The 11,038-nt window shown below is 34.7% G+C and overlaps 2 protein-coding genes across 2 annotated transcripts; one reads left to right on the forward strand and one right to left on the reverse strand.

Annotated features, from left to right (window-relative positions):
• Window positions 1–4,509: 4,509 nt before the first annotated feature.
• LOC149672393 (uncharacterized) lies at window positions 4,510–6,695 on the forward strand. Its single transcript, XM_089840182.1, has 3 exons — window positions 4,510–4,634; window positions 4,686–5,118; window positions 5,199–6,695. Exons 1-3 carry the CDS (start codon window positions 4,510–4,512, stop codon window positions 6,693–6,695), a joined length of 2,055 nt encoding a protein of 684 aa, XP_089696308.1.
• A 749-nt stretch (window positions 6,696–7,444) lies between these two features.
• On the reverse strand, window positions 7,445–8,140 carry LOC149672394 (uncharacterized). Its single transcript, XM_089840280.1, has 3 exons — window positions 8,023–8,140; window positions 7,764–7,950; window positions 7,445–7,699 (listed from the first exon to the last, which is right to left on the reverse strand). Exons 1-3 carry the CDS (start codon window positions 8,120–8,122, stop codon window positions 7,600–7,602), a joined length of 387 nt encoding a protein of 128 aa, XP_089696406.1. The 5' UTR covers window positions 8,123–8,140; the 3' UTR covers window positions 7,445–7,599.
• Window positions 8,141–11,038: the final 2,898 nt, after the last annotated feature.

Below are 11,038 nucleotides of genomic sequence, written 5' to 3' on the forward strand. Positions count from 1 at the left end.
AACTTTAAATTACCTGGAAGAGGCGACGAAGAAATTCGTAAGTACTAGTTGTCTGACCAAAGTAATTTCATGGGCCTTGTGCCCCGTAAAGCTCATTGGAAAAGATTTAAGAAATTGATTGGGTATGGGATGTGTTATAATTTAAGGACGCTTTTTATTCATAATTTACCGGGCATAAGGTGTTTTCAATGAAATTAGTAAAGGCGTCTAATTACGGGGTGTAAGATATAACTACGGTCAATGTGTAATACCTAACGTGAAAGGGACACATGTCAAGAAATAATGTTAAAATATTTTTGTCCACAGTGAGCCCACATGATGACCGAGGCGGATGAACCACCCGGCCTCCAGGAAGGGGCTCAAATAGGCGGCAGTATTATCGAAAATGAAGCATTTAAAATATTGTTCTTGAATAAAAAAATTGTTTTTGAAAAAAAATTATCTCTTAAATGGAAAATTTTGTTTCTTGATTTTAAAATGGTTCGGCATAGCTGGGGAACGACGAAACTTCTTATTATAGAGACATGTATGTATAGGAAAGGTTGCGTACACGTATACTGAACGTCACCTCGTTGATACTGGGTTTTAAACTTCATCTAGGTAGGTCTAAAAATATACCGCGTTTTAAGTTTTGGTTGAGAAGGTAAATAACATCTTTACCTTCAAGACAGGCAATTAGTGACTAATTTTCATAAAGTGACTTTTATTGGCAAATTTTAAAGGAGACTCGATATCAGCCCTGCGATATTTCAAAACGTTTTTAACTAACGTGTAAATAAATGCTATCATGTTCAAAGTGTGATTTTGCTGTTAGGCCTATATGTATTATATAAAAAAGGACTTGGTTTGCCCAAGCCTGAAAAACAAAACGATAAGAGTTTTTTCTAGTTGACTGAAGCTTGGATATTTTATTTTTCTATATAATTTTAAAGACAATCCGTATTTTACTAGTCTTTAGAATTTAATTCAATCTCCTGATTTTACTGGTAATGGATTTATTTCCTATAAATTAATTGAAATAAAAAATTACTATCTCAGATTTTTCATGATAAAATTTTACGAAAATGGAATTGTTGTTGAAAAATCTGAGATAAGTAATTTTTTATTTCAATTAATTTATAGGAAATAAATCCATTAGCAGTAAAATCAGGAGATTGATTTAAATTCTAAAGAGTAGTAAAATACGGATTGTCTTTAAAATTATATAGAAAAATAAAATATCCAAGCTTCAGTCAACTGGAAAAAACTCTTATCGTTTTGTTTTTCAGGCTTGGGCAAACCAAGTCCTTTTTTTATATAATATCTGTTCCTTCAGTCTGCATTTGTATTAATCTATTAAAAAACCATTTTTTGCCTGAAATGCGAAATTTTTCACTTCTAGAACGAGGTTAAAAATGGTTCTACACTTCTACTAATTCTTATAAGATACGGCTCACAATTCGTTTTAGAACCCGAGCTTTATAGTCAACTTCAAAACCAACATCCTGCCACGATTTTTAAACTATCAAAGCCGTATCTTTTACAGTCCACATTACGATTGCAATTATCCATGACATTGCGTTCACTGCCCTTGTACGTTTACAGCGAGTGGCACCGTGGCCAGTTATTTTAATTAAAATACCTAGGCCACAGGTCCAGTTTTAAAAAATCCTTATTTCCAACACTGATCCATCTATCCTTTAAGCTTTTACAATCACCCATTGCATAGACTCACTCAATAGTCTGCCTAAGCATGGATTTATAATAGAAGCTTACGCTTCCTTGATATTTCACTCACCTTAAATCGCGCACATCATTTATTCCTCGTCTGAAATAGTACCAGCCTGGCACGCGCGTTTGTGACGTAGAATTTGAGGCAAATTCAGAGGGGGGGGGTTGAAGTTTTTCAAGTGATTGAGTTCAAATTTTTAATAGCGCGCCCGAAATTATTTTTAGAAAAGCGCGCGCGCCGAAAGAAAAAAGTTTGCCTCAATTTCTACGTCATCAGCCCCCCCCCCAGTCAACACCCGCGCGAATTTTTATGACATAAATGTGTTTAAAATCAAAATGCCTTACTGAAGGCCACAGTGAAATATCCATGAAGCGTAATCTTCTATTATAAATCCATGGCCTAAGTAAGGCAACTTAAGCCTTGGTCGAAACTAACATCTAAAAAGGTATCTTAAGTGTAGAATTTCAACCGAGACATATAATTAAACGAAAATTAGACCCGCCAGAGAAATGTTTAATAAATATAGTGTTATATTTATTGAAAAATATCAAGTTAAAGTTTCAAGGCGGTGAAATGGCAAGTTAGCGTCGTCTACTGTAAAGTAATGAACAATTAGCGTTGTCTGCTGTAGCATAATCTTTTGAGGTACTTACATTTTTAATTAAATTAACATACTTAGACTTAATTAATTTTGATGAAACTTGAAAAAGGCACACCTTGAATAGTTACTTGTTAATTTGAAAGTATTCCGAAACGTAACTTCTCTTTTGTTTTTAAATTGATGCGATGTGCAGGAGCACCAAAAACCCCATGTTATTCCTATGGGAAAATTGGCGAAAATCTGTGAATTTTCATTTCACATTACGGGAGGGTGTGGGATCTTATCTAGAAGGGCCTACCGGCCCTCTAGAATAAACTAAATCCACACTAGATAAACAAGAAAAGCCGTTAAATTGAACTTAATCAAATATAATTAATGTGAAATTATCCCAAAACACGAATGTTTTACTTAAATTCATGGATACCTTATAATTAAACAAACAAATTAAAATTACACTTATCTTTCACCCAACCACCATTTTCATGTTTAATTCTAATGATTAATTAAATTGTCATTTAAATGTTTTTTTCCCATATTGAAAAGAGAGCCGTTAAAATGGCGCGAAATTTAAAAGTGATTGTTCCGCTAAAGTCAAACAGTTTCTCCTCTAAAGTTTGCAGTTAAGGAGAATTTCTTGTTCAAACTCGTATAATAAACTGAATTAACACTAGTAAAAGAAGATAAGCCGTTAGTTTTAACTTAATAACCATATTTAACGTGAAATTAATAGAAAACAACAGATTTTTTGGGTAACAATAGATAACCTTTAATTGAAATAACAAAATAAGATTAAACTACGCGAGTTGTTCTATCAGCTTAAATGTTTTCCTATTTAACATTAAAATGAATTACATTATCACTATAATACATTAACAGGCTCCAAATACAAAATTTTAGGGCAAGGAATGTGTCAAAATTTAACTTTTCCATTTAAATTTTGATAAATCATTAACATAGTTCGCAAAATCACCAGCACCAATTTAATCTGGCAACATTCAATGTAATAATGTTGCCAAAAAACAAGGGCGTCTAGCCCATAACTAAGCCACATCGTTAGGCATTTCTCGCTATCCGTAATTCAATAAATTTTTTCTACTGAAATATCACCTTGCATACCAGTCAAGTGGGGGGAGCAATAGAAAATTTTAAAGCACAGTCTTACGATTAGTCTTGTAATTTGGGCCTCAAATTACAACCTCTAATCTATTTGGTACACATCATTGTCAACGTAAACGTTTAATGTGACTACAATTGTGGTACAGGCACTCTTCATCTGTCCAATTCTTGCAATAACTTTACAAACAACGAACTCATGGTGCAGAAAGTCTAAGTAAATGTCTTCAGAGATTTTCTCATCAAGAAAAAGGGTCCAATATTTTCGGTTTATATTAAATATGTAACACTCTGTTCAGTGGTTCTGCTACTAAGCCTTCTTAAAAGAAGTCAAAGTTTCAGAAATTATTTGGAATAAATGATTCTCAGACGCAAGTGTATGTTACCAAAAAGTGTTTCAAACTTACGCTTATTGGTCGTGGTTCTGGATTTTAAGAGGATCCCATTCTCAGGCTTTTTATTTTATAACGCTTTATTGTTAATTTCATTAATATCAATTCTGGTTATATACGTAACACTCTTTTTTATTAAGTTGTAACCGATTGAGCCAAAAAGTTGGCTTACAAGGTTGAAATAATGAACTCAAGACAGATCTTTAGTGCTTAAGCTCTTTTTTTTTGTTGCTCAGGTACTTGTTCGTCATTGAATTAGGTATCCAACAAGATATGCCCCAAGGCATATTAACGCTTTTTGCACTGTGATATTGTCTTTAACAAAACCCGAAATAAGGGATATTCACACCGACAACGTCAGTTCCATTCACGCTACCAATAAGCAAAGGCGTGGGAAAGTATAGGAAAAATTTCGATAGCTAAACAACTATCGTAGTGGCGCAAACGTAGAGTATCCGCATCCCACACCGGCGTCGTCAGTCACTCGTAAGTTCAAGTCCCGCTAGCTCCAAAAGACCGCATTTTCTCGTCGAAAATATGATCGAATTTAGTATAGATGTCGCCTAGTGCGGTGGAGAATCAAATTCCGGCGAGCTCTGCCGCGTAATAGACCTTTTCGCAAATTTATGCGCGCATGCGCTTGTCGCACTTCGTGGATAAAATAGCAGACGACGCTATCGGCCTATGGAGAAATGGCTGGGGTTGTAGATAACCGTGTTAATTTAAATATAAACTATGATAAACTTAAAATATTGGAGCTAAAAGAAGTTTGCAAAAATAGGGGAATTCAATTTAAATCAAACTGGAGAAAACATATGTACATAGAAGCTTTAAAAAATCAAAACATCGAAAACATTTCCCTTAATAGCCAAGGCTTAGTGTCGGGTTTGGAAAAAACTGTTTTAGTAGCGGAAGAATCTTCAAAATTGAAAGCTATCACCAATGTTGAGAAAAAACGAATACCTGTGGTAAAAGCCATTTCAAAAGTATGCATTAGAGAGTTAACCTTTGAAGCAAGTTCATCCGCCCATTCCGAATTTGTGCTGGACAAGAAAATTTTAAATTCCCTTCCATTCTATCGAACCCCAAGGATGTTGCCAAATTCGGACGAAATTGCACCACCTGCTTGGCTATCAGATTTGTCAATATTGCCAGAGCTAAATATTAATGACGTATATGATTATTTTATTCGAGCAACTGTGACCGTAGACAATATTCAGCGAAATGATACTAAGAGTATCAAAAGAGCTATTGCTCATCATAAAGCTGGTGATATTCATTCAAAAATATTGGTGGCACAGGTTTGTATAATTTATGGTTCTTTAGATTGATAATTGACATTGTTAAACATTATTTTAAGATATTGAATATTATTTTAAAGGTTACAAACTCTTTATTCTATATCAAGTCTCAGTGTTATGCTTCGGAAAGAAGTCTGGACTACAGGGTTGCAGTATGCCTCAAAACTACTGGTAAAGTTTGTGCAGGAGCTTGTGAGTGCACAATTGGAAAGTCAGGGTCTTGTAGCCATATTGGTACATTGCTCCTGTGTATCGTGTCATATTGCCAAGAAAGAATCAAATCTGGGGATGCTGCGTGCACTTCGAAACCTTGTGTTTGGAATAAACCGAGAGGAAAAACCATAACTCCGTCCATTTTGAAGCCAAACCTGTTCAAAAAGCCAAAACTTCTTCAAGAAATTGATAATTCAAACCCTGAAGACCATAAACAGTTTGATTTTGATCCTCGATTAAATCACCACAGAGTTGTAAATTCTGTTTCTGTAGTTAAAGCTGTTGCTGAACTGGCAGAAATATTTCCGGAAACAGGTATAAAACATTTTTGGGACATTAAAATTGAACATCAAGTTCCAGAAGTAGAAATAGAAGTAGAAATAAACACAACTGATGGTCAAGATATCCAAAAAGATTTGAAGCATATTGTTGAAGCTAAACCAAGTACCCCTATTAATGGACCTAATGTTTCACCCAAGCTTGTTACCTCAACCATCATTAAACCTAATAATGAAACCGATCCAAATGAAAACCACAAAATAGTTAATACTCATAAATATTTAAATGAGGCTCAGAAATTGATCTTGAAGCTACGCGGAGAAAGCCTTCCAGTGTCCGATGAAGATTCTTTGGTTTATGTTATGAATCAAAAGGTTAACCTAGATTTAATTAACTACATAGAAAGAGAAACAATCAGTCAATCGCAGAGTCGATTTTGGTTTGATTTGAGGCAAGGTAGAATAACCAGTTCTATATTTGGATTGGTGTATAAAGCTCGATGCAAAACTATACCCAAATCCATTATAGAAAAAATCTTAAACCCGAACCAGTTGAGCAAATATTCTAATTTACCAAAAGCAATGCAAAGAGGTATTGATCTAGAACCCGTTGCCTTAGAAAGGTACAAAGATCTTACTGGCTTTACTGTGGAGAAATCAGGTTTATCTATACATTCAGAGTATAGTTTTCTTGGCGCTAGTGGTCATGGAATTATCACAGACCCAAATGTTCCGTCAAAGGGTGTCTTGGAAATTAAGTGTCCTTCCTCAGTTAAAAACCAAGACATCAGCTTAATGCCTGCTACTGAAATTGCTTCAAAGTTTAAAGAGTTTTGCATAAGCAAAGTAGGGGATGAGTACAAACTAAAATTAAACTCTCCCTATTATTTACAAATTATGGGTGAAATGGCAATTAAAAAGCTAACCTGGGCTGATTTTGTTATTTTTACTGGTACCAAAGAGACCAGCTGGGTTTATATAGAACGGATTCAGTTTGATCCAGAGTTGTGGAAAGGTATAGAGGATAGGCTTATCAGTTTTTATAGGCAATACATTGTTCCATATGTGATTGAAAATGGTTCCTAAAATAGTGATACTAATTTCTTAGTCAATAAATAAAACGTGACAAGTGATATTTACTAAAAAGCAATATTTTAATGAAAAACCAAACTAGGTTTAAACATTTGGATATAGTTTTCACTGAACGGAATTGTACATGTAACGCATAATGTTCCTATTTTTGTACATAAAATAATATTCATTGCGGAACTACTGGTTTATTTTTGTTTGTTAAGTTAGCACACACACTGAAAATTTGACTAATTAATTTAACTTGTGTTATTGGAAACACACCATCAAGAATATGGAAATTTTTAATGCGTCCAATTGATCTTTCCACGTGAATACGCAACTCTGCTATTCTTCTTGTTTCAATTACTTCTTCTTCACTTAACTGAACTTTATCTTTTAGGAAAGGAGGGATATTCAAGGTGCATTCTTTACGCTGCAACAAATCTTCTATGGTAAAACCTTTATCAGCCATAATATTGTCTCCCGATTCTAGCAACGTAGGAATGCCAGATTTCTCTACTAAACATTTATCCGAAACTCGGCCACCCCAACCAGCAGACACAAAAGATATAACACCTCCAGGAGTAATACCAATTAAAAATTTGGCGGTGTTGTGATGTTTATAAAAAGAATATGTAGAATTTTGAGTAAGCATGTCTTTGGTCTTTTCTACAAAAAACCTCAGTTGCGTCAAGAATAATACGAGTGTTTGGGTATTTTCTGAATTTTTTTGGCATATAATTTTCGACCTATTCCTTGTTGGGATAAGGGCATAACTCTTTTAGCTCCTTATCTAGCAAACATAATCATGTAGTGAATATTTCTGAGAACGAAGCTATACTGATTTTAAAGCGATCTGCAATGTCTTGAGTTAATAGACCCAGTTTGAGCCTCATAAGAACCGCCAAAAACTCATTTACTAGCAATAACTTGCGACACCCAGTTTTTTTCTCTCTTTCTCGGAGTTAGTCTTGGAACTTCGATAATACGTCATACAAACAGCTTTTTCCTTTAAATAACTGGAATAATTTACAGTATAAACCTTATATATTTTGCAAATTAAACTAAACTCAAAGTACGAACTTAAATAACCACATAAAGACGGCAAAAGTTGGCATTCCTGTGTAAAATCTGGTTATGTTGTCATCGTACTCAATTTTCTCCACTGTCCAAGTTTTTCTACGAAGGTCTTCCTTCATTGCCTCTAGTTCTTGTTTTAAATTGGCATTTTCTTGCTGAAGGGGGTCAATCAATGTTTGGGTTCCAATATCTTAAATTTATAAAACACATTTTACATGAAACAGATTTGAGATCTTAATGATATCTCCGGAAAAAACTTTACTTTGCAATGTTTTTTGGTCTTTTTCAATTATCGCTGGTTTTGATGCTCCATCACCATCATAATCATGAAAGACTAGCGATTTTTTTAGAGCAGAATCCATCCAGTTTCTTTCCCTTAAATCTTCCTCAATATTTTGCTGAAAATGCACAACTTACTTAATTACGTTATTTAGATACAAAACTATATCAATAGTACCTTCCTTTGACGTCGTTGATCAATTGACGAGGTGAATTATCAATTTCTGAATTACTGTTTGTTGAAATGAGTGGATTCGGCTTCATAAACAAAGTCGGTATCCAATCGACATCTGATGATTCCCAACCAGGATACCCACTAACAAAATGTACGCTACATATCCTATCCCCGTCTTTGGATTTCCAATTTTTTCTACTTATAATTCGCTCCCACAGCTTTCTCCTTTTCACAGGAATTCGGTGAAATTTAATTTCGGAGGTTTTACCATCCCTCTTTACTTTATAGGACTGATTCTTGCATCCCACAACACAGCATCCAGGCATAGTGCAAAGGCTTAAGAATCATAGGAAACTAAATTATTGTACAATGCTACAAAATTGAACTAATTAACAAACCTCTGGCTAAAATGAATTTTATAACACTTTTTTCCAAATTTCTTATAAAAAATCAAGAAAATATATCGAAAATGATCAGATTTAATGCAAAACTTCCTACCTCTAAAATAACGGAGAGAAATACGCGGAGGCTAAGAGTGTAGTCTGCTATTTTATCCACGTTGTTACAATCACGCATGCGCTTCGCTTTTACCCCCACTTTAACCCTCCGACATGCGAAAAGGGCTATTTAAATTTACGAAAATGTACGCGAACGCGAAACAGCCAGCCTGCCTGCCTGCCTGCCAGCAAGCCTGCTTCCAGGGGTCGCCGTATAAAGCTTATTGCTATAGGCAAAAAGCTTAAAAATGATAATTTAAATAATAATATGTTAGTGATTACAAAAGCAAATATCAACCCTGAAATAACTGCCACGCCTGGTTGGTGACAGTGATTCAAAGAACATGGAACATATAAGCCCCCTAGAATAACACATCCACGCTCGAATTTTTCACTTTGCAAGCCCATTTTTTTAAACGATAACTTTATCATTCGTTGGTGGCGCCATCTATAATGCTTGAGAAGAAATAATTATGTCGTCTGCTTTGCTGAAACTGAACTTTTCTCTTTTGCTTATGAATTTGCGCGCATAGACGCGGTAATGAAAATATTTTAAATATCACGTTTCTAAATAATATTTAATATGTAACGTGTAAGATGTTTCGAAGCAATTGTTGGCCTATACATTGCTGTTGTTATTATTGCCCTTGAAATAATATCAATTTGGTAAGCTACTTTCTTACAGCTTCCCTTTAAATTTTTTCATTAAAATTTTTAGAAATATTTCTCATCCTTATGTCAATATAAATGCGAATAACTTTGGAAACCAGAAAGTTCAGGTAATGGTTCTATCCAATTTCTTGATCAACCATATGCATTATGCTCGTTTAAGTCTGGGAAAATGTTTTCGCGTATCAGGCACCTTTTTACGAGGTATTCAATTTTGAGGGCAATGGTTTTAGAAGCAGTGCCATGATGTTCTAGGTTTTGGCTTCGCAGGCATTTTTCAGAGAGATCAAGAATTTTTACTATGCTTTCCAAAGGATATATTAAACCACCATGATCTCTAAGAAGAATTAATGCTCTAGCCGTAATGCAGTAGTCATGAAAACTCCGGTTTCGATTATTAGGATATTCATCAAGTGCAAGTTTACATTGACCGCATTTGATGATTTTCCGAAGTTTCCGTACTACAAATCCACCCACATAGTTAATGATATTGTCCCTCAATAGGTTTGAGCTATCAAAAAAAATCAAGGTCTGCTTCATCATCAACAACTGTGATTTCCTCTGTTGTATCTCTGTTAGCTAGGAGAAAATTTGTGGATATCTCGCAAAAATCTGGTAATGCAGTTTTGTCACGGATCAAGACGTTTGCACAACCAGAAGCCTCCAGCTTTACCAGAAAGGCGTTCTTAAAAGCCGCTTTAAATTGTAGAACTGTGGGGTTGTTGTTCCATCCCCCTTTTTGTATAATAACTCCGAAAAATAGCTCTAAATGGTCTTGCGACAGTTTGAACGTTGGAAGGTATCTGGTGAAAGTAAGAGTGTTTTACACTTGTAATTTTTGTTTTTATTAAAACAATATATTAATAAAAATCACTTCAGTATTCCTTCTGGTTTAACGTATGTTTCAACCAAGTGCGTTACGCTGGTAATAGCAACTGCTAATCCAAGTGGTCCGGTTTTGCGGGTGGACTCGCAAATCAAATTACCTTCATGGTCAGTTAAGTTTAACAGAAGATCCTTTGCTTTCAGTACTGTTACACTTAATTTCTTTGTTGTAGTTATTTATAGGCGCCTTAAATCCTTTGGCATAGGGATTTCGAGAATTGAGGATGTCAAATGCCCTATTAGTGGAAATAATTTTTAATCCAACCAAACTGTGGGATGTTATTTTAAAATTTCTCATTACATATCCACGGTGTTGATGAAGTTAACCGCTCCATCACAGTTTTGGAACTCTCGAACTTTCATTTGTTTTAATAGCTTCATTGCAGAGGCAACGGATGCGCTAAGAGTTTGCACAGCAATCTTAACGTTCATTTTTTTTTGCGTGTGAAATCTGATGTAGAAACGGGTTAGTTTATTTGCAAGGCTAAGCCCTTCTTATTGTACTAGCTCAAGTAACACCACCAATGACCAGAAATTATCCTAAAATATTAACTTTCACCCATTTATCGGTTTTTTAATTTTCGTCCCATTAAACATTGCATACTTCTTTTGTTTTCCCATTAATAAGGACGTTAAAATGCTCCCATAGATTTCGGGTAAGTTTAACCATGTGGCAGACATAAAGAATAAATGCCACAGATTCTTTAGAATTAGCTGTGTTTTAAAAGAATGCCATTTAATGTCACAAATGTCTTCAATCACCTTTTGTTAGT

Source organism: Phalangium opilio, unplaced genomic scaffold (genome assembly GCF_054372755.1).
Source record: "Phalangium opilio isolate 3A_F unplaced genomic scaffold, DU_Popi_V2 ptg000053l_1, whole genome shotgun sequence".
In the NCBI taxonomy this organism is placed as follows: Eukaryota; Metazoa; Arthropoda; class Arachnida; order Opiliones; family Phalangiidae; genus Phalangium; species Phalangium opilio.